The following is a 24,242-nucleotide window of genomic DNA, read 5'->3' on the forward strand; positions in this document are numbered from 1 at the left end:
TGTGATGAGACTCATTGTGCCATTTGAGTCGGGACTGATCCTGAGACCGTAGTCTACCGTAGGCGGGGAGTCACGATCTGCTCGGGCTTAAAACGTGACGGGCTGCCCGGGGGTGGTAATTGGGGGTCTGACAGCACGACGGATTTCCGCCACCAGTCTTCCAACCCCTGCCGCCCCGGTCTGGCTGGCTGACAACACGATTGGCTGACAGCGTGACAGACAGACCGGGCGGACCGGCAGGGCCTCCCGCAACCCCCGTAGCCGCGCCGCCGCCACCGCCGCCGCGCAGACGCACGCTGGGAAAGCGCCGGCGAGCATCCGCCTCCGGGACCGAGCAGAGTGGCGGGAGGGGTCCGGTCACGGCTCGCCGGTTGGTCCGCGCGGGCCCAGCTCGCGGAGCGGTGCGGCCAATAGGCTGTGCGTTCTCGGCCACGCCCGCGCGAGGTCTCTTCTCGCGAGGCCGGTTAGGCCCGAATGTCGTTAGCCGTGGGGAAAGATGGCGGAAAATTTAAAAGGTGAAGGAGTGGTGGCAGCGGCGCCGGCCTGCTGGCCGGGCTGCGTGGGCTGGAGGGGTAGCGTCGCGGGCTCGGGACCCGGGCGTCCGAAGCCACGGAGCCGGGAGCCGGAAGGCCAGCGCCGAGAGGCTGGGGCCGGGGAGCGCGGGCCTGGCGCGCGAGGCAGGGCGGGGCTGAGAGGAGGGGGCGCGTGCTTCGCGGCGGCGGGCGCGGGGCGCAGTGGGCACTGGCGAGGGGGCGCGCGCCGCCGAAGCGACTGGCCGGCGCGTGCGCGCGCGCGCGGGGGCGGCTGGTCTGGGAGGCCGTGCCCGCGCGCGGGAAAATCAGCCGCCGGTGACCGTTACCCGCTGGGTGTCCACGCGAGACGCCGGAAGGAGAGAGAAGGGGAGGGGACGAACCTCCTTTGGAGAGTGGGGGGGCGGGGGGATCTTGTGCTCTGGGGATCTCCTCAGCGTGATGAGGGAAGGGGCTGCGCTAGAGAGGACTCCCTCAGGAAGAGGGGCAGGGTCTTCCGGAATGGGAGAGCTGGACTCCTCCGTGTGCAGGGGGAAAAGGGGTGATTTTCTCAGTATATTGGGGGGGGGGCTCCTCTGGGTGAGGAAAGCTGCGGGGAGGATGGGTTCCATGAGTGTGGAGGGGGACTCTAAGGGATAGGAGATTCCACCTGTGGTCAGTGCGGCGCCAGCAGCTGGAGATGTGAGTTGGGACCACTTTAGTGGGGGTTCAAATGCAAGTTAAGGGATTTGAAAGGGAGAGACGTCATAGGGAGAGGAAGGCGTGGGCACAGGCCGTGTCTCCACTAGGCCTAAGTGTGTGTGTGTGTGTGTGTGTGTGTGTGTGTCTGTGTCTCTCTGTGTGTGTCTGTGTGTGTGTCTGTGTGTCTGTGTGTATCTGTGTGTCTGTGTGTATCTGTGTGTGTGTGTGTCTGTGTGTGTGTCTGTGTCTCTGTGTGTGTCCCTGTGTGTGTGTGTGTGTGTGTGTGTCTGTGTCTCTCTGTGTGTGTCTCTCTGTGTGTGTCTGTGTGTGTGTCTCTGTGTGTGTCTCTGTGTGTCTCTGTGTGTGTCTCTGTGTGTCTGTGTGTATCTGTGTGTCTGTGTGTGTCTGTGTCTCTGTGTGTGTCTGTGTGTGTGTGTGTCTGTGTGTGTGTCTCTGTGTATCTGTGTGTGTGTGTGTGTCTGTGTGTGTCTGTGTGTAGGGGGAAGTGCACACGAAGTGTTGCAGAGCTCTTATACATGTTGAGGTTGACATCTAGAGCATTTCATCATGAGTTTCAATGTTTTTGAATAGGAGGTAGAAAATATTAACAGGGTTAGGAATGGCTGTACGTTTATAATGTGTTGTGTGAAATGATCTGATAAAATGGCTTCTAAAGCACATTGAGAATGTACCTTGAATCTTTGAATCAGAAGGCTTTTTAAAAAAGGATCTGTGTGTCTTGGAAATTTTTGGTAGCCCCAGAAACATCCCAGGCATATTTAAAGAATCATTGTCACTAACCTATTACTGCTTTGCCTGTTCCTGAATTCCTGTGGGCAAGCTTTACCCTTCACAGAAATGTGAATGAGGCTGAGAAACTCAAAATGCAGTGTGAAAAAAATATACCTCGTGGGTTTAAGGCACCCAGGTAATCATTCAATGAGGTTTCCTATATTCCTGTAATGTAACACCACTGCACACTCTCTTATTCATAATTCTGAAATTTAAAAAGCTCTGAACACTTAAGTTTGGCACCATTCAGTGGCAAAGCTAGACTATAAGGTGGGACTGTTCAGTCGCACTACCTTACTTCTTTATTTCTCCTATTTAATGTGAAAATTCAGACTTTTGCTGCAGAATTATTGAAATGTTTGATTATGAGTTGAAGCCCCTGAATACACTGGGGGTGTTAGGTAATATGTGGGAGATACCGAGAACTACACTTGTAAAATAAAATAAAAAATTTCCAAAACACATCTGGTCCCCAGGGATTTTAGATCAGGGCTTGCTGACCAGTCTTTCCAGTTTGTTTGGTGCCCTGGATATTTTAACCTCATACCACCTACACTCTTGGGGCAATGCTCCCTCCTTAGATGGGAGGTTATTCTCTTTTTGCAAAGTGTAGAGGAGAGGAGGATTAGGTCCTGAACGCTAGGATGGTTTTGCAGGCAGTTTTAGGAATAGTATAGAGGGAGCTCTGGGAATAGATTCCTTTAGGACAATCCATGCAGCAGATCCTACTTTGAGTTCTTTTGCTCCAGGAGTGGCCTTGGATAGTGAGCACTGGTGTTGAAGGAGCTGGCACATTTTTGTGGTAGAAACATCTTAGCATTTGGAAGACCTCTGGGTTAGGTTTCACTGACTCTGAGGGAGTTCTTTCGAAGTCCCAGGGAGGACTTGGTGTACTCTTTGACTCCTGGCTTTGCCAGGATGCCCAGTAATGTCTTTTGTGTTCTAGGCTGCAGTGTGTGTTGCAAATCTTCTTGGAATCAGCTACAGGACCTCTGCCGCCTGGCCAAGCTCTCATGCCCTGCCCTCGGAATCTCCAAGAGGAACCTCTATGACTTTGAAGTCGAGTACCTGTGTGACTACAAGAAGATCCGCGTGAGTCTGGGGAGACCATGGCCGGGCAGGGGTGTCTCAAGGAAGCTGGCTTCCTGCTCCCTTGCCCTCCTGTCTGCATTTGATTCTAAATGGAATTTTCTTCTCTGATCTTAAAAAATAGGATTAGTAGGCCCTCTTCTCATTCCTGTCTTACTGATGGAGAAACCTAGTAACATTCTGAGGGAGCCAGGAGCCAGGATGAATCCCCAAATAAGTCTCTCCTCCCACTTCCCTAAGAATACAAACTAGTTGAGCTGCTGAGCCCAAGAGTGGGGATGAGGATAGCTAACGGTTATGAGCACTTGTGCAAGGTGCTTTCCCTCAGAAACTCACTTAATGCCCCCAACAACACTGTGAATGGGAACTGTTATCATGGCCACAGGAGGTAATGTTAGGATAGTTAAGAGAACAGACTGGCGTTAGCACACATCAGTTCAAATCCTAGTCGTGTAACCCCCGGATACTTAATGCAAATTCTCTATACTTTATTTTCCTTATCTATAAAAAGAGGATGCTTAGTATTATCTACCTCATATAGAGTTGTGAGGATTATATTAGTTAATACAGTACATTAGAACAGTACATGCTACGTAATGAATGTTAACCAAAAAATTTAAGTTTTTCCCCTTATTTACAGATGAGGAAACCAAGGCTCAGCAAAATTAAATAACTTGTCCAAGGCCATACTACTAGGGAATGAAGGTTCAGAATTTGTACCCAGGGTGTCTGTGTAGTTAAACTGTGTCCTATAGCCGCCCCCAGCAAGAGAAGGTCCCTCTGGCTGCTGTTTGGAGAACAGACTATAGGGGCAAGGGCAGAAGCAAGGGGACCAGTGAGGAGGCCACTGCTGCAGTCCAGGCGAGTGGTGACAGTGATGATGGTTGTAAGTGGTTGAATTCTGGATGTAGTTTGAAGGTGGGGTTGACAGGATTTGCTGAGGGTGGATGTGAGGAGTATTAGAGAAAGGAGTCAAGGATGACTCCCAAGAGTTGGGGCCTGAGCTGCTAGCAGGAGGGAGCTAATGATGAGGAAGACAGAGAAGGGAGTAGGTTTAGGAGATAAAATTAAAATTTAGAATTTGACCCTGGCCAGTGTGGCTAAGTTGGTTGGGCATTGTCCCATGCACTGAAAGGTTGCTGGTTCCATTCCCAGGGCACATGCCCAGGTTGCAGGTTTGATTCCCAGTCGGGGGCGTGCAGGAGGTGGCCGGTCAATGTTTCACTCTCACATGGATGTTTCTCTCTCTAAAAATCAATTAAAATTACTCTTTAAAAAGTTAGAATTTAGACAGCATGAGTAGAACAGGACTTGAACCTACTGATCCTGGCTTTAGAGCCCATGCTTTTTAACCAATGCATGGAGCCATTCCAGAAAAGGGTGGGGAGTGGTTTGGGTGTTATCCATTGGTTTTGGAATGGAAGTCTCACGAGGGCTGGCCCAAGGGTCTCGCCACTTATGGTGGCCCCCATCCCCCTGGTCCCCCCAACAGGAACAGGAGTATTACCTGGTAAAATGGCGTGGATACCCAGAGTCAGAGAGTACCTGGGAGCCACGGCAGAATCTCAAGTGTGTGCGCATTCTCAAGCAGTTCCACAAGGACTTAGAACGAGAGTTGGTCCGGCGGCGCCACCGGTCAAAGCCACCCCGGCACCTGGACCCAAGCTTGGCCAGCTACCTGGTGCAGAAGGCCAAGCAGAGACGGGCACTCCAGCTCTGGGAGCAGGAGCTCAATGCCAAACGCAACCATCTGGGACGCATCACTGTGGAGAATGAGGTGGATCTGGATGGCCCCCCTCGGGCCTTTGTATACATTAACGAGTACCGCGTTGGTGAGGGCATCACCCTCAACCAGGTGGCCGTGGGCTGTGAGTGTAAGGACTGCTTGTGGGCACCTGCTGGAGGCTGCTGCCCGGGGGCATCGCTGCACAAGTTTGCCTACAATGACCAGGGCCAGGTGCGGCTGCGAGCTGGGCTGCCCATCTACGAGTGCAACTCCCGTTGCCGCTGTGGCTATGACTGCCCCAACCGTGTGGTACAGAAGGGCATCCGCTACAACCTCTGCATCTTCCGCACGGATGATGGGCGTGGCTGGGGCGTCCGCACACTGGAGAAGATCCGCAAGAACAGCTTCGTCATGGAGTACGTGGGAGAGGTAGGGAGTCAGGACCATGCGTGTGTGTGCAGCTCTTCCCATCTTGTGTTTCTACTGTGTGCGCCCAGCTCTCATCACGGTGTGCCTGCAACTTTCCTGCTTTCCCTGTGGAAAATGTGGGTGGTGGTGGTGTTTAACCCAAGGGCTAGGGATATCCTGGCAGGGGAGAGTATTCCAAGCTGGTAGTTAAAAGCATATTGAAACACTTCTAGACTGGGTTGATTTCATAAGGGTACCTAGCAAAGAGAAGAGTGGGAACGAAATCCAGGCAGTGTTCCTTTTAATGGGCCGTGTGGGGTTGCGTTACCTGCAAAGGCATTTCTCATTTTACAAGGGTCCGGCTTACTGCTAAGCAGTGTCTTCCCAGAAAGATCGCCTTTTACTAATCTGCACAAAAGAACAGTTAGGAGTAGGACATAGACATGCCTTAAGGAGGTTGGCTGCTTCCTCCTCTAGACTTGCAGGATACTGGAAAGACCAGCAATATTAGGCAGGCTAGCTGCCAGACCAAACAACTCGCTGGTCTTAGTGACTTTGCAAATGAGAAGTCTGTTTGCTCCTGTAACAGTCTGGCATGGGTGTTTGGGTAGTGTCCTATACAGTGGTGCGGCCATGAGGCTCTTTCCCTCTTGTGCCTTTGCCATGCCTGAGAGCCTTGGAGCTGCCTGTGATCCTCAGCCTTGCCTGGTAAGTAGACTGAGTGGGGGGAGAAGGGAGGTTCCTAATGGGTCAGACCTGGACGCGGTGCACATCACGTCTGTCCACCTCCACTGCCTGGAACCGAATCACTGGCCTTACCTCCATGCAGGGCAGGCTGAGAAGTATGACTTAGCTATGTGCCCAGGTGAAAAACAGGGATTTGGGTGAATAACTAAGTGTCTGTAGTGTCACTTTCAAAGGTGGGAGGCATTGAGCATTTGGGGTGGGGCAGTTCTTTGTTACGTAGGACCATCTCATGCATTGAGGAACTTTTAACATCCCTGGACCTGGACCATTTAAATCCATGAGTGCCCTGTCATGGTGACAACCCCAAATTCCTCCATATTTCCACAGGTTTCTTAGGGGTTGCTATGATTGGGAAGTGACAGAAATTGGCATAAGGGACATACCCCTGAGGGTGTCTATACAGTGGTAATGAAACTGATGAAGAGGACAGGCTCCCACTTTGACAAACTATAAAGTAGAGAGAGTCATTGCCCTGAGGGGCAGAGATGATCTGGAGGCAGAGCAGCCCACACTGCAGAGAACCCTGATGGGGAGTCTGGATGAGGAAATGTCCATACCCCAGATAATCCTGGCGGTCTGGTGGAGGAAGTGTCCACATGTCAAAGGACCTGACAGTCTGGAAGAAGGAGGAGGTGGCATTAACCCAGAGGGGTCCTGACAATCTGCAGGAAGAGATGTCCACATCCCAGAGTGACCTAGAGGATAAGAGCAAACACTCCACACTCCAGAGGACCCTGGTGGTCTGCCTTAGGAGGTGTCCGCACCCACCCTGTCCTGACAGTCAAGAAAAAGAAATGTCCTCACCCCAGAGGGATTTTGACTGTCAAAAGGAGATCAGGTCTACACCCAAGAGGACCCTAAAGCCTAGAGGAACTGTCCACACCCTTAGGTCCTGACACTCTGGAGGAGGTGTCTAGACCTCTGAGGGATGCTAACAGTTGGGAGGAGATGTTGACACCTCAGAGGGATGTCACCATTCTGGAGGAGGATCCAGAGCTTCTGATGGTCTAGAGGAGGAGGTGTCCTGACCCCACAGGAGCCCAGCAGTCCTAGAGGAAGTCCAGGACAGATAGTGTCTCTAGTTTCACTCTACTGTACTGATGATCTTAAGGAAAGGCTGTCTACAACACAGGATCCTGAGGCAAAGAGGAGGAAGAATCTGCAGCCCCCAGGCACCCCAAAGTCCCCTAGGCCGGGTACTTTTCTGGCTGTTCTTCCTTAGTGTCCTTACTCCTCTACACTGTAAACATCAGGGTTTCCAGGGACCCTCTTGTTCCCTGTCTTTACTCTTCCTCCTCTCCACACATTCTCTCTGAGCTATTTCTTAGCCTCCCTCCTGCTATATTCAGCAACTTCCAGACCCCCCTGCAATACCCTCAGACCTGTGGGATCTGGTGGCAACAGAGGCTCCCAAACACTACCAGAGCCAAACTCATCTTGCATCCTCCTGAGGAGGCAGCATGGCAAAATGGGCAGGAGGGTGGAGCCTAGTGCCCGAGATTGAAACCTAGCTCCACCACTCATCAGCTGTCACTTCACCGCTTTGTGTCTGTCCCCTAATCTGTAGAATGGGAATGATAATTGCACCCACCTCATACACTTGTGTAAGAACTAAAAGAGTCATCATGTGTGAAGCATTTACATACTATTCAGTATAGAGTAAGTCTCCAATCAGTGTTAGCCATTATATTCCAAAATTCAGAAACCCAAGTTTTTTGTAACCCATCTGGCTATAAAACCTAACTGGACCTGATTTGGGCATATTTATAGTCTTTCTCTTACTTGGTATAACTATTCATAAATTTCATTGTAGAAATATTAATTGACTTGATTACGTGGTGTTGTCCCAGACCCTACCTAGTGTTATACAATCGAGGGTACACATCTCATACCTGTTCGCCACCCTATCCTACAATCTGGACACGGCATTCACTCTCCTACCTCTGTGTCTGCGCTGAGAGTTCCTTTACGTGAGCTGCCCTTCCTCTCCTTTGCACCTTTCTACCTTCTGTCAGAACATCCCTACCCTCACTCAACAGAGAGCCATAGCCTGTTTCATCCTTTCTAAAACATTGTCTTCTTATTTTAAAAACTCTGAAGTGGCAGTGAGTCTCGATTAGTTTAATTAAATGATTGCATATCATTTAATGAGCAGCAGTTTCTCCTTTCTTGGGGAAAGGGCACATAGCTTTGTTCCTAACTGAAATGAAAACAGAAATACCTTTCACATCCCTCATCTTGTCAAATCTTTACAACAGCCCCTGTCTGGCTGGGATTTTGTCATTGTCATCCCCATTCTACAGTTTGGAAAACTGAGGCCTAGAGTAGTATAGTAAAGGGCTCAGAGTCAGAAAGTTAGTCAAGTGGATAAAAAAAAAAAAAAAAAGGCCCAAGTGTTTAAAATTGGTGCCCTGCCAGACCTGGTGGATTTTTTTGTTTTCTGGGTTTTTTTGTTTGTTGTTTTTTTGTTTTGTTTTGTTTTTGGCTGAGGAAACAGGTGTAGGGAGAGAACATTTAGGGTCCCATATCTGGGAGGGGGCAGAGTCTTGTGGTTCTGTTCACGTCAGCACCCTTTCCAAGCTGCCAGCTATAGCCCACCTATCTTCCCCAGTCATTCTGGAGAGTTGCTAGGAAGCAGAAACACGAACTGATTTGTTCCTGAGTTTTCAGGGTGGCCCAACCCTTACAGAGTGGGACTGAAAAGAAGACAGCAGGAACGGTTTGTGCCCTGGAGGCCTTGCAGTGTGACTCATTCCTGGTGAGACAGGGAGAGCAGGTAGGGGCAGAACAGGCAGGAAGATGAGACTGGGGAAGTTGTGGGGCATTCCCTCTGGTTGGGGAGGGGCTGAAAGGCAAAAGCTGGCTCAGACACCACCCAGTATGCTGGAAGCCCAGCAGAGGCTGCCCTTTGATCCTAGGGCTTCAGAGAGGTTTGGTGGGTGGGGACTAGGAGATTGAGGAAGGCTGCACAGAGAAGTAACATCTGGAGTTGCCACCACAAAAGAAGAGTGTGTGCTCTCCAGGAGGTAGAGGGAGACTGGCCTTGCCGTCCTCTTCCTCAAAATGCTGCTGTGCCTCCTGTTGTGTCCCTCAGGAGAGAGTCCCCACTCTTCAATCTAGTGTCAAAGCCCTTTTATGACCTGCAGTTTGCTTTCAATGGTGTTTCTCTTTCCCATTGCTCTTGAAACCCTCCACATTCTTTCACTGTTAATGTCTGAATCCATCTCTTCTCTGTCACAAGACTGACCCATGAAAGATAGGACTGGGCCTGGTCCCTGTGACTCCCCCACTGAACTGACCCCTGAGGGCCAGGACCGAGCCTGGTTCCTGTGTTGTCTCCCCCACCCAACTGTGACCCATGCCTGCCTCTGCAGACACTGACTTCTGAGCATTACGACCAGGTACAGGGTAAGCCTCATAAAAATCCACTGAATGCATGAGTGGATAAATAAATCCTTGGGGTACAGGGAAGCCAGGTTCCTGAAGGAAAAGCTGGAGTATGGGGCAGTGAGCAGTGTGATCTGAGGGATAAATCTTGTTCTCCTAAAGGTGTTGTTGATCAGCATTTGACAGGGGACAGGCTGGAGGTGATGGTGTAAGAGGCAGGTAGGAGACAGGACACTAGTGTGGCCATTCAGAGTGGAGAAAACAGGGTGGTCAAAGCTAGAAGGGGAGATCTGAAAGTAGAAACAGCGTGGCTCCTAGCTGGCATGAGGATGAGCTAGAAAGGAGGCAAGGGTAGATCCAGTGTCAGAAGGGGGCTGGTGATGGGCACTGGGTCTGCAACAAAAGGAGAGGGAAGGAAGAAGGTGTGTGTGTGTAGGGGTAAGTGAGTTGCCAGTAGGACTACTGCTGGACATGGTATAGGTTGCTGGGCTAGAAAGAATAAAATGGCATTTCTTGCGAGTCTGCTGTGTGCTGTACACTGCTGGCACTTGTTTTTGAGGGCTGGGTGGAATCCTGGGAGAGGAGAAAGATCTGCCTGGTCTGGAGGGACCCTAGGCTGAGGCGTGGGCAGTTTTAGGTACCAGGGAACCCTCACCCAGAGACTGGCATGGTCAGCTACACGTGGGGATTACCAGAAGGCTGTTATGGTTGGCCCCAGGGGGAAGAGGGAACTTGAGGGATGGAGAGGATAGATTGGGCTGGATGGCGGTGGGGTGGAGAATCCATCTATAGCAGGGGTCCTCAAACTTTTTAAACAGGGGGCCAGTTCACTGTCCCTCAGACCGTTGGAGGGCCGGACTATAGTTTAAAAAAAAACTATGAACAAATTCCTATGCACACTGCACATATCTTATTTTGAAGTAAAAAAACAAAACGGGAACAAATACAATATTTGTATTTGCATGTGGCCCGCGGGCCGTAGTTTGAGGACCCCTGCTCTACAGCCTTTGGAAGGCAAGGGCAGGTCAGGGCTAGGATCATGGAGCAGCTTCATATTTACTAGGTTAGCAGGGGACCCAGCCTTTGAGAGATGTCTCCTGCCATCTTAAATTCCAGTAGTTGATACTGCATAGCCTTGGGGCTGAGGGAGGGGTTCCTACCCAAGCTCCTGTCTCCTCTCTTTCATCTTCCTTCTGTGTTTTTGGCCTCAGCCTTTTTCTTGCATCTGAGATTCTCAGGGATCTTGGTCTTATCTCTGGACCTGGATCTTTCATATTAAGCTTCTGGCTGTGTTTCTCACTCTGCCTCTAGCTCTCCTGTCTGAGTCTCCCATTCAGTCTCCCTGTCCCCACCAACCCATGGCTCTTCTGCTTCTCTGTGCCCTTCTCACTGCTGTGTACATGGCCCTGTACAGGCTGTCTTGTCTTGTGCTGGGTCCTGCGAAGCCTCAGGCCCCTTTGCCCTGGATTAGTCAGCCTCTCATTCTCCCTGCTTTCCTCTCCCCTCTCTGTTGAGCCCTGAGTCTTTTTCTTTCTTGCCCTTGATTTGCATCTCCTATATCTCACTATGGGTCTCATGATGGGACTATATCTGTGTCTGTCTGTCTGACTGATTACTTTATCACCACTAGACCTTGTGGCCAGCCTTCACTCACCATTGAGAGACCCCCTAGACCAGCGGTCGCCAACCTTTCGGACCTTATGGACCACCAGTGGTCTGCGGACCACCAGTTGGCAACCGCTGCCTTAGACCATCCAGAGGCCTGAGGATGGATGGGTGGTGGGCAGCTGAGGCCCAGCCCCCTGGGAGGACTGACAGACCCTCTGCCTCACTGCCTCCCATGTGTCCATGCCTTCCAGCCACATGGGTGGGGTGCCTCCCTGCTCACTTGTTTTTCTCCTCCTGGGGGGGGGGGGGCAGGCACTGTGCTGGCTTTCCTTAGCCTTCTTGACCAATCCCTTCTCTCCCATGACCCTCTCCCCAGATTATTACTTCAGAGGAGGCGGAGCGGCGGGGCCAGATCTACGACCGCCAGGGTGCTACATACCTCTTTGACCTGGACTACGTGGAGGATGTGTACACTGTGGATGCCGCCTATTATGGCAACATCTCCCACTTTGTCAACCACAGTGTGGGTACCCTGCAGGTGGGCGAGGGTCGGGAGGAGCAGGCTGGGCCCCTCCTCACCCTCCTGCTGTTCTCTTTCTCCCAGTGCGACCCCAACCTCCAGGTGTACAACGTCTTCATAGACAACCTTGATGAGCGGCTGCCCCGCATTGCTTTCTTTGCCACAAGAACCATCTGGGCAGGCGAGGAGCTCACTTTTGATTACAACATGCAAGGTGGGGGTGTCAAGGGACTGGGGGCAGGGGCACACAGTGACATGGGACACAAAGACCCCTCCCCAAGGAGCTTTAAGATGCTCTTTCTGACTCCCAATCTCCCATCTGGACTTTTGGACCCCTGCCTACCCTTTGGGGGTCCCCTCATTCCCAACCCCTGGACCAACTTCTCCCAAGACTCCTGGGGGAGGAAGATGTTTGGCTTGAGAATTAATACTTCTCCTGATTTCAATCTTGTCTGAAATATCCTCAGTCCCCCAACCCTCCCTGTTCCTAACCCTTTTTGGCTTTCCTCGTTCTAAGCCTCTGGACACCCTATGGCCTCCAACCAGTCCCCTACTTGACAAACTAGCCACCTCTGAGACACTCAAGAGGGGATCTTTGGCAGGAGAGTTCAGATATCCCTCTGATGCCCAGGTGACCCTTCATTCCCAGACCTCTGCCTGCCACAACCCTCCTGGTTCTCCCCAACACCCCCTGCCTCCCCACAACCCCGGGCCATCTTCCTTTCCCCCGTATAACCCCCAAATCCTGGCCATCTTCCTAACATGTGAACACCCTCTAGTGCTAAGCCCTGGCCCCAGCCCCAAACTACCAACTCCATGACCCCCCTCCTGACCCAAATCCCAGACCTGTTCCCAGCCCCCAAGATCCCTGGGTCTCATGGTAAAGGGGCAGTGGGACACTACACCTAGGCCTTCTAACAAGTCCCCTCCCCCCTCCTGCCCTCCCTGGCTGTGTGACTCCACAGTGGACCCCGTGGACATGGAGAGCACCCGCATGGACTCCAACTTTGGCCTGGCTGTGCTCCCCGGCTCCCCCAAGAAGCGGGTCCGTATTGAATGCAAGTGTGGGACTGAATCCTGCCGCAAATACCTCTTCTAGCCCTTCGAAATCTGAGGCCAGACTGACTGTGGGGGCCTAAAGCCCATCTCACCCACCCCTGTACCCACTTGCCCTCCTGTTGAGGAATGACTGCCAGGGCCTCCCGCCTGCTTCCACTCACCCCCACCTGCCCTGTGCTCGGGGTTGTGGTGAGGACTGACTTTCAGAAATCCCCTCTCCCCGTCCTAGCTCCATGGGTTGCACTTAACAACCCTCTGCCCATTTTGCGAAGTAAGTTGTTAACATCAGGAGTTTCTGCAGTTGAGATTCACAGCCTTTCAAGGGGGTCCCAGGGGTGAACCCCAGCCCCAGAATAGAAAGATGGTTATTCACCTGCTTCAGCCTAGAGCTTGAGAGGTCTGTTGCAGGCCCTCTCCCTACTGCTCCAGGAGTGTGGAAGCTGCCCCAGCGCAGGCTGACATCAGAGTTCAGACTTCCCAGCCCACTTGGTGAAAGAAAGAGGGTTTGTAGGGCTGGGGACTGGTTTCTGCTTATGCTCACATGTAGGCTTTGCATCCCAGAAGTAGCTGCCCACATGCCACTGGAAGGAGAGTGGATGCCCATGGCTCACTGGTCACTGGCCAATGAGAGGAAGGCAGTCCAGACTCTCCGAACCCTTAAGGTGGACTGGGATTGAGCTCTGCCCATGAGGTGCACAGAAGGCGCCTGGGAGCCCCGTCGGCGTGTGACGACTGCTGGGACTACTCAGAGCTGGAACCAAGACCTAGGTAGGCTGTAGATAGCACTTAGGACAAAAATGTGCATTGATGGGGTGGTGCTGAGGTGCCAGGCACTGGGCTGAGCACCTGGTCTACATAGATTGTCTCAGGGAAGCCTTAAAAACTGTGGAGGTGGATCCTAGGAAAGGGCCCATATGGCAGGAGGCCAAGTACAGTCTCAAAAGTTACCTGCCCACAGATGTACAGAAGACGAAGGCTCTGATGGCTGCCTCACCCCTTGCTTCCCCTGTGAGGTCTTCTCCAGGAAGCCTTCCCTGACTACCTGTGCCCAGAGTGCCCCTCTGTGAGACTGTGCCCTGCCACCAGATCTGTGTGGCTGTCTGTGTGTCTGTGCTCCCTGCCCCTAGACTGAATTTCAGGCATGGACTGAATCTCATTCTCCTCTTGTATATTTCTTGGCCCAACCCAGCCTGGGGTAGGCATCAATAAAATGAGTTGCTGACTGAACAAACCAAGGTGTGGGGATTGAAGACCTCACGTAGGTGGGGTTGGGGGGATGAGAGGCTGGGAGCTGGGGTACCCAGGGACGTGTTCCTCAAACCTCAACCATATGACTAGAACACCCCCACAGCATACCACCTCCACCATTGTCTCCCTAACATCTTGACTTAAAAGAAGCTTGTTTTATACTTAAAATTTTAAAATGCACTGAAAAAGCAAACTAAATCCATTGCTGTCTCAATAGACAAACCATTATCATTTGCCATAAAGAAAAATAACCCAAGAAATAAACACGGTGGAAATACAGAAATATGATACAATTCTAGCTGGGCCCTCCCTGCTCTTAGAGGCTTTGAACCCAAAGCCTGCCTACTCCTTTCAAACAGAAAATTTTGTATTTTTGTTGTATTTACATTTTCTGCAAATAATTATTGAGCGCCTAATATGCACCAGGGTAGAAAGTGGAGAGTAAGGAGATGATGTTTCAGATATACTTGTTTTGATCATCCCTCAACCTGAATGTGAGGCTGTGCCTTTTGTTCTTGCTCAGAGACGTCACATGCTGTGACACACTTACCCAGAGATTTCAGAGACTTGACATACAGGTGACAGAATCCTAAAAAACTAAGAGACCTCCACACACAGCATGTAGGACATAGGCCTCCAAACAGCTCACAGACATGTACTCTGGGTACTAACCCCAGACCTCAGAGACCTCACACCTGGGATCCAGCTCGGAGATCTGGGACATAGGCCCTGAATAACTAACAGGCTACACCAAAACTAGGGAGCCAGACTCGCAAACAGCCCCAAGACCTAAATGCTGCCTCCTATGCTGGGATCTAGACCCCAAACACATCACAGAACTTTCTTTTGGGATAGAAATGTACAAACATCTCAAAGACCTCACAGCCTGGGATACTGTTACCTAAGTTATTCAGAGTTTTCACACCCTGATAATCGATTCCCAGACTGCTTGGAGCCCTCCCATCCTGGGACAGATCCCCAAACAGCTGATATGTCACACCCCAAACACCTGAGACCTCACACTTGGAACACATATCCCTAAATGATCCTGAAACCTTACTTCTTGGACACAGACCCCCAAATTGCTCAGAGACATCCTGAAAAACTAAACACCCAAAAGACCTCACTCCCTAGAATATGGTGCCCCAACAACTTAGAGCCTCAAGTCTTAGACATAGACCCCAAAGAGCTTAGAGATCTCAGCCCAGCGCCATGTTTAGAGAATTCTGACGCTGGGAAGGAGATCTGTGTATAGCTCAGAGACCTCACACCTGACACCCCGAAATGGTTCAGAATAGGGCAACAGAGGAAAGACTACCAAATACTTCAGAGACCTCAAGCTTTGTAACCCGCACATCTGAAAGTCTGCCTACAGACCCCCACAATGCTCAGACACTTCAGAACCAGGGATACAGACCCACCAATTCCTCAGAGAACTTACACACTGGGAGAGAGATGGACAAATAGTTCAGAGACCTCACACCCTCTTCCAGACCACCAGACAACTAAGAGACCTCACACCCTGAACACAATACCCAAGAGTTCCCAAGTCCTACACTCGAACACAGGCCCTGAACCAGCTCAGAGACCATGATCTTGACACAGATTGCTGTTCAGAGAGGGCATGTACTGGACACAGACTTCCTAAAAATAGCTCAGAGCCTTCATATACCGAGAGACCCCCAAGAGGCCTCACTCGGTTTGCAGAAGAGCTCAAAGATCTGAAAATCTGAATACTAATCCTCTACATAGTTTAGAGACTTCACACTTGTGATACCCCAAATATATCTGAGATCACACAACCTGGACACAGACCCCAAACAGCTTATAAACCTCACATCCTGGCTTCAAGTCCCCAAACAGCTCAGAATCTTCACACTGTAAGCACGATCCTCCAAATGATTCAGAAATATCATACCCTGGACTCAGACCTCAGAACCATTCATGGAACTTACCCTTTGTACTCATATCCAGAATTGACAGAGATCAAACAGCCTAGAAACCTCACATTTTGTGCAAAGTTTGCCATAAACAGCAGAGACTTCATAACGGACAGAGACCCATAGCAGCAGAGGGACCTTACATTGTGGACACAGGCTCTCAGAGAACTTCTTTAAAATATATATATTTTTTATTGATTTCAGAGAGGAAGGGAGGGGGAGAGAGAAAAACAATGATGAGAGAGAATCATTGATCAGCTGCCTCCTGCATGCCCCCTTTTAGGGATCGAGCCCTCAACTTGGGCATGTGCCCTTGACTGAAATTGAACCCTGGACTCTTTAGTCTGCAGGCCGATGCTCTATCCGCTGAGCCAGACCAGCTAGGGCTTCAGAGAACTTCTAACCTGGGAGATACAAAAAGAGCTCAGAGACAGCACATTTGGCTGCGTAGCCCCCACAGCTCAAGTACTTCACATTATGGGACAGAAACTCTCAGGGAGTTCATTAACCTCACAATCTGCAAAGCAGACCCACAGGTTTTCCAGAGGCCCCACACGTTAGACAATGCCAAAGTGCTCGGAGTTAACACAACTTGCACCCTAGGACACATCCCCACACAGCTCACATACATAACCACCTGTACACAGACAACCCCCCCGCCCCCGCAAACACCTGAGAGACATCACACTGGTAACAGAACCCCAAACCACTCAGAGACCTCAGACTCTGGAACTGAGACTCCCTCAATAGGAACTACTGTGCCCTTGGAAACACAGCCCAACAGTTAGGGACCTCACCACCAAGGGATACGGAGATCAGAGATCTCACACTCGGGGACACACCTCAGAAGTCTGAAACAGCAGACATCAAAACTCAGGAAACAGATTCTGAAACTGCTCTGAAAAATCACACCGAGGACAAGTCACAACATCATAGAGAACTCATTCCCTCCCTAGGATATGGGCTCAAAAGTATTCACACCCTGAGCACAGACAAACACATCAGAGTCCTCATCTGAGGGTTATGGGCCCTTAGACCTGAAAAGAGAGACTTCTAAATAGTTCAGAGACACCATACTCTGCACAGACACCACCACAGCATTGAGAGATTTTATACACAAAGGCTTTCAAACAGCTCAGAAAAACTAACTGGGGCATATGTGCACATACACACACACACACACACACACACACACCACTGAAAGCTCACAGACCGTACCCTGGAACAAACCCCTAATGAGTCACACCCTGGGACAGACCTCCCAAGAGGAAGAGGTTTCATACCTGAAACTATATCCCGAACAGGTCAAGGAGCTCTTGAACCAAAAGAGCTCAGGGACCATGTATTGTAGGACAGTCACCCAAACAGCTCAGTGAACTCACCCCTGGAAAGTAGACCAGAAAAAGCTTAGAACTCTTGAATCCAGAATTCAGAGAATTAATATGCTGGATACAGAACATCAAATCATTCAGAGACCTCAAATCGTGGGACATACACAACCAAACAGGTCAGGGACCTCACACCCTGAGACATACACACAAAAACAGCTCAGAGAATTCAAATTCTAAGAAATAAATGCTCCCAAAGAGTAGACCCCACACCCTGTGACATATGCACAAAAATAACCACATGAACTGAGCTTTATACCCACAAATATTTCAGAGAAATAGCATTCAGGGACATACACCCACACACAGATCAGAGCACTCACATCCTGGGAAATGAACCAAATGCGTCAGGTAGCTCACACATTGAGACCTATACCCACAAAGAGACCAGAGACTCAAATCATGGGGCATAAACTCAAAACACCTCAGAGACCTCACATGCTAGATCAAAGGAAAATAGGTGGCAACCTGGGACACACAGCCATAGACAGACCAGAGACCACACACTGTTGACAAACATACAAGGACAGACTGTCACACCTGAGACAAACAACCATACAAGATACCTCACATCCTGATGGACACCCACAAACAAATCTGACACCCTGGGCCACGGACCCTCAAATGGATCAGACTAAACACCCTTGGACATACACCCACAGACAGTAGAGCTTGCAAGTTGGAAAGACACACAGAACTAGATGAAAGACTTCTCATCCTGGGACATAAACCCAAAAAGAAGTAAGAGAACTCAGGTCTTAGCACACAACACCCATAATTACAACAGAGACTCCTATCTTAAGGCACGCCTGCAAAACATCAGAGCACACCCCATGGAATGTACACCCACAAAGAGATCAGATACTGCCCACCCTTTGACGTACAGCAAAATAAATCAGAGGTGCATATTCTAGGAAATACACTTCAAAATTCTGGGAACTACATTCACAAAGAGATTAGAGACCTTAAACCCTGGATATATACCCACAAACAGATCATAAACTACATACCCTGGGAAACATACCCACAAACAGCTGGGGATTTCACATCCTGGAACTAACAGCAAGAAGCAAACCAGAGACCTCAAAAGCTTGATAATATACACGAAGAGGTTAGAGTTATCACATCTTGGGACATATAGTTTACAGACTTCAAGATGTTTACAGACTTCACATGCTGGGAAATATGCACAGAAACAGATCAGAAACCTCACATCCTAGAACACACCCTCAAACAGATCACAGACATAAAATCCTGGAAAACACAACCCATAAACCATTCATAAGCATTGCATCCTGGAGCAAACAACGGCAAACAAATCAGAGACCTCATATCTGGGAACTACCCACAAAGAGAATACAGATAACAGATCCTGAGGCACACACCCAGAAACATGTCAGATAAAATCCTGGGAAGACAGCCATAAACAGATCAGAGAGGCCCACCGACAAAACACAGAGTGGAGAGAGACACATTCTGGAATGCATACCACAAACAGCTCAGAAAAATCCCACATGTTGGAAAATACAACCACAAACCCCTTAGAGACTTCACATCCTTGGACATACACCAACAGATCAGACACCTCAAAAACCTACAAATCAGACATGGAAACATCAGCCCTCATATAGGGGAATCCACCCAAAAACACATTAGAGGGCTCACGTACTGAGATATACACTGACAAAAAGATTAGTGACCTTGCCACCTGGACGTGCACCCACACACAGGTCAGAGACCTCCATCCAACAACATACATGAACAAATGGCTCAGAGACACCATCCTGGATCATACAAAACAAACAGATCAGAGACTTCAAATCCCGCAACATACACCCACAATCAAGTCTGACACTCCACATGCTGAAAAATACACCAGGTGGTAGACAAAGTCCACAAAGAATCAGAGGATCCAGCATTTTAGCTTCAAATCTCTCTCTGACCTCTGCTTCTGCCGTCCCATCAAGTTTTGTGACTCTACTTCCCTCATCACATGCCCCTCCTTGTCTTGACATACATAGTCACTTAGTCTTCTCTGATCTTGAAGTTTCGGCCTTCCTCCTATAATGACCCTTGTGATTACAAGTGGGACCTCCTAGATCAGGGGTGGAGGACCTTTTTTCTGCCAAGGGCCATTTGGATATTTATAACATCATTTGTGGGCCATACAAAATTATCATCTTAAAAATTAACCTTGCCGAAACCGGTTTGGCTCAGTGGATAGAGCGTCGGCCTGCGGACTGAAAGGTCCCAGGTTCGATTCCGGTCAAGGGCATGTACCTGGGTTGCGGGCCTATCCCCAGTAGGAGATGTGCAGGAGGCAGCTGATTGATGTTTCTCTCTCATCGATGTTTCTAACTCTCTATCTCTCTCCCTTCCTCTCCGTAAAAAATCAATAAAATATATTTTAAAAAAAATTAACCTGCTAGCCCTAGATGGTTTGGCTCAGTGGATAGAGCATTGGCCTGTGGACTAAAGGGTCCCAGGTTCGATTCTGGTCAAGGGCATGTACCTTGGTTGCAGGCTCCTCCCCGGACATGACGGGCTCATGCAGGAGGCAATCAATTGATGTGTTTCTCTCACATCAATGTTTCTCCCTGTCTTTCCCTCTCTCTTCCACTCTCTCTAAAAATCAATGGAAAAATATCCTCGGGTGAGGATTAATAACAACAAAAGATATTAACCTGCTATGTTTGGTCAAACATTTAATTAACTCACCCCTAATGTCTTGGCAGGGCCAGACCAAATGATTTCTCGGGTCTTATATGGCCTCGGCCCGGATGTTCCCCACCCCTGTCCTAGATAATCCAGGATAACCGCCCATCTCAGGATGCTTGCCTACTATGTATCTGCCAAGTCCCCTTTTCCAGGTAAGACAACATATTAACAAGTTCCAAGAATACGGTGAGGACATATTTGGTGATCCATTATTTGAGCAAACAGAACACACATACACACAAAAAATAAACATCACATCCTGGGACATACATTCAGGAAGTGCTCAAGGACTTCATGTCTGGAGTCATACACCTCCCAAGAGATCAGAGACCTTCCACCCTGAGACATACATACAGAACATGAGAAAGCCATTCTGGGACATTTACCAAAGAATTCTTAGAGCCCTCACACTCCGGGAATTAAACCCACAAAGACATAAGAGAACTCACTCTCTGGGACATATACCCCACTAAGAGACCGGAGATCCACATTCTAAGACCCCCCAAACAGACTAGATCTTTGACTTTGGGACATATTCACACAGAACAGGAAAAAGCGCACATTTTCTGACATACACACAAACAGATCTCACAGACTGGGACATATAACAGACCTCCTCTCTTTTACAAATACACCCAAGGAGAATGCACACTCATATATGTGAAATACAAACATAACCAGATCAAAGATCTGATCTGAGAAATACAACCCAAACCACACCAGATACCTCCAATCCTGTAGCATGAACCAACAAAGAAGTTACAACCCTCACATGCTGGTAAATTCAGCAGATAAATACAGATACCTGAAATCTTGGGGTGTACAGACTCAGGGAGATCAGACAGCTCAGATCCTGGATATACACTCATGAACAGAGATCCTCCCAGAAACAACATGCACGGAAATGCACCCAGAAACATATCACAGAGCTGTCAATGTGGGACACGCACCCACAAACAGATCAGAGGCCTCACATCCTGAAACATACACCCAGAACCAGCTCAGAAATCTCACATCCCAGACATATATACATATATACATATATACATATATACACCTTAGCACAGCGGTTCTCAACCTGTGGGTCGCGACCCCTTTGGCGGTCGAACGACCCTTTCACAGGGGTCGCCTAAGACCATCCTGCATATCAGATATTTACATGACGATTCATCACAGTAGCAACATTACAGTTGTGAAGTAGCAACGAAAATAATTTTATGGTTGGGTCACAACATGAGGAACTGTATTTAAAGGGCCTGAAGGTTGAGAACCACTGCCTTAGCAGATAAGAATTTCACTTCATGGCATATATCCCAGCAAACAAGTGAATGCTTGTGCCCTGGCTGGCATGGATCAGTGGTTAGAGCACCAGCCTGTGCACCAGAGGGTCTCGGGTTCGACTTCCAATCAAGGGTACATACCTGGGTTGCAGGTTTGATCCCTGGCCCCAGTAGGGGTGCATGTAGGATGTGTCTCTCTCACATCTCTCTCTCTCTCTCTCTCTCTCTCTCCTCCCTCCCTCCCCCCTCCCCCCCTCCTTTCCACTCTCTCTAAAAATCAATGGGAAAAATATCCTTGGGTGAGGATTAACAACAAAACAAAAAATGCTTGCAAATATCTATATAAGATATCAGATCCGACAACCTGGAACATATACCCACATACAGCTCAGACCTCATACTCTGGGATATACAGTCACACAATATGAGAGACCTCACACCTAGGACATGCATTGAGAAACAAATCAGAGCACTCAGCTCCTAGGAAAACACCTGAAACAAAAAGATCAGATTCTTCACATTATCAGACAAGTGCCCACAAGCAGATGAGGGGATTCCTACCATGGGACATACACCCTGCTTCACTCACCAGAAAACATGTCTCATGAATACCACAGGACAGACACAAACAAACAGGACAGGAAGCCTCACTTCCTGGGATATAAACTCAGAAATGGATCAGAGATTTCAAGCAAAGGGAATATTCCCACAAAGAGCTCAGAATCCTTTCACCCTGAACATACACACCTCAGCAGTTCAGAGAACTCATGTCTTGGGACCTGTACACAAAATCAGATCAGAGACCTCCCCTCCTAGCACATACACCCCCAAATAGCTGGGCCCGCAAATTCTGTGCAACACACCATCAAAGAGATCAGAGACTTCACACCTGGTTCAAACACTTGCAAACAGATCTAGGCCTCCCACCATCAGACACACACTCACAAACAAATGTGGAGTTCACCCTGGATATGCACCAATATCCAGAGACATCACAACCTGGGACATTGTCTTCCTTCCTTCCTTTTTAGAAAAGAAGGCCATACTTATTCCATTTCTTGAAGGAGGAGACCTTTTATCTCCTCAGGGCTCTGGACTTGCTGCTGTAACAAATCACCACCATTTTATTGTCATAAAACAACACAAATTTATTATCTTACATTTCTGCAGGTCGGAAGACTGACAAGGAGTCTTACAAGGGTAAAAGTCAAGCTCTCTCTTGGGTCCTCGTTTCCAAGATGACCAAGAAAAGAAGGAATAATGGTCATGCCAAAAAAGGCTGTGGTTATGTGCAGCCTACTCATTGCACCAACTGCACCTGATGTGTGCCCAAGGATAAGGCCATTACGAAGTTCGTCATTCGAAACATAGTAGAGGCCACAGCCATTAGGGACATCTCCAAAGCAAGGGTCTTCAACGTCTATGTGCTTCCCAAGCTGTATGTGAAAGTACATGACTGTGTGAGCTGTGCTATTCACAACAAGGTAGTAAGGAATCGCTCTCGTGAAGCCCAGAAGGACCAGACACCCCAACCGGATTCAGACCTACGGGTGCTGCCCCACCACTTCTACCAAAGCCCATGTAAGGAGGTAAGTCCTTGAGGACTGAAGAAAAGTTCTCTGGGGGAAAAATAAATGGAAATTGTACTTTAAAAAAAAGTCATGCCCTAGCTGGTTTGGCTCAGTGGATGGAGCGTCAGTCTGCGGACTCAAGGGTCCCAGGTTTGATTCCGGTCAAGGGCATGTACCTTGGTTGCGGGCACATCCCCAGTAAGGAGTGTGCAGGAGGCAGCTGATCGATGTTTCTCTCTCATCGATGTTTCTATCTATCCCTCTCTATCCCTCTCCCTTCCTCTCTGTAAAAAATCAATAAAATATATTTTAAAAAAATAAAGAAATAAAAATTAAAAAAAGTCATGGTGTCATGTCAACAAAGTTGACTTCCTTCTGGAGTTCCTAGGAGAGAATCCAGTTCGTATAGGACACCTGCACTCCTGAGCTCATGGCCCCTTTCTCCACCTTTGAAATTAGTATTTCATCTTCTAATCTCTTTCTGTATCCATCTATCTCTACCTCTATATCTGCTTATATCATTACATCACCTTTTCTTTTTTTAACATATATTTTTATTGATTTCAGAGAGGAAGGGAGAGGGAGAGAGAGAGAAACATCAATGATGAGAGAGAATCATGGATCGGCTGCCTCCCGCATGCCCCCCTCCCCCGAACAGGGAAGAAGCCCACAACCCAGGTATATGCCCTGATGGGGAATCAAACCGTGACCTCCTGGTCCATGGGTCAATGCTGAACCACTAAGCCACGCTGACAGGGCTCACATCACCTTTTCTTTTTCTTTTTTAAGTATATATATATATATTTTTAAATATATTTTATTGATTTTTTACAGAGAGGAAGGGAGAGGGACAGAGAGTTAGAAACATCGATGAAAGAGAAACATCGATCAGCTGCCTCCTGCACACTCCCCACTGGGGATGTGCCCGCAACCAAGATACATGCCCTTGACCGGAATCGAACCTGGGACCCTTGAGTCCGCAGGCTGATGTTCTATCCACTGAGCCAAACCGGTCAGGGCTTAAATATATTTTTATTGCTTTCAGAGAGGAAGAAAAGGGGAGAGAGAGATAGAAACATCAATGATGAGAGAGAATCATTGATTGGCTGCCTCCTGCATGTCCCCTACTGGGGATTTCACCCGTAACCCAGGCATGTGCCCTTGACCAGAATCGAACCCTGGACCCTTCAGTCCATAGGCTGATGCTCTAATCACTGAGCAAAACTGGCTAGGGCTTACATCACCTTTTCTAACACTACATCATGTTCTCTGACTCTTTCTCCCTCATATAAGGACACTTGGGATGATACTGGGCCCACTTAGATAATATAGGAAAATTTCCTAATCTCAAGATGTTTTACTTAATCATGTCTGCAAAGTCTCTTTTTCCATGTAAATTAACATAATCATATGTTCCAGGGATTAGGAAGTAGACACGTTTGGGGTGCTATTATTCAGTCACCAGAGACATACATGCACGAACTGCTCACAGACCTCACATTCTGAGTCATATACTTTCAAATATAGGGTGTCCCAAAAATGTATATACA

At 48.9% G+C, this 24,242-nt stretch overlaps 1 protein-coding gene and 1 pseudogene across 15 annotated transcripts; both read left to right on the plus strand.

The window, feature by feature from the left end:
- Positions 1-2: 2 nt before the first annotated feature.
- Positions 3-13,778, plus strand: SUV39H1 (suppressor of variegation 3-9 homolog 1). 15 transcript variants are annotated; one of them, XR_004966926.1, is made up of 7 exons: positions 937-1,071; positions 2,950-3,095; positions 4,585-5,247; positions 11,345-11,702; positions 12,006-12,119; positions 12,454-12,533; positions 13,109-13,778. XR_004966926.1 is itself a non-coding variant. In XM_036304941.1 (6 exons), exons 1-6 carry the CDS (start codon positions 497-499, stop codon positions 12,585-12,587), a joined length of 1,239 nt encoding a protein of 412 aa, XP_036160834.1. In that variant the 5' UTR covers positions 25-496; the 3' UTR covers positions 12,588-13,778. The 15 variants fall into 15 exon arrangements, 4 of the variants coding, with proteins under 4 accessions (XP_036160834.1, XP_036160832.1, XP_036160831.1 ...); XR_004966929.1 differs by having other exon boundaries at positions 938-1,071; positions 4,585-5,234; positions 11,345-11,491; positions 11,573-11,702; positions 12,006-12,533; XM_036304941.1 differs by lacking the exons at positions 937-1,071; positions 12,006-12,119 and adding an exon at positions 25-515 and having other exon boundaries at positions 11,345-11,491; positions 11,573-11,702; positions 12,454-13,778.
- On the plus strand, positions 13,179-22,821 carry LOC118653934 (annotated as a pseudogene).
- The last annotated feature ends 1,421 nt before the right edge of the window (positions 22,822-24,242 follow it).

The sequence above is a fragment of the Myotis myotis genome, unplaced genomic scaffold (assembly GCF_014108235.1).
Source record: "Myotis myotis isolate mMyoMyo1 unplaced genomic scaffold, mMyoMyo1.p scaffold_m19_p_4, whole genome shotgun sequence".
NCBI classification, from domain to species: domain Eukaryota; kingdom Metazoa; phylum Chordata; class Mammalia; order Chiroptera; family Vespertilionidae; genus Myotis; species Myotis myotis.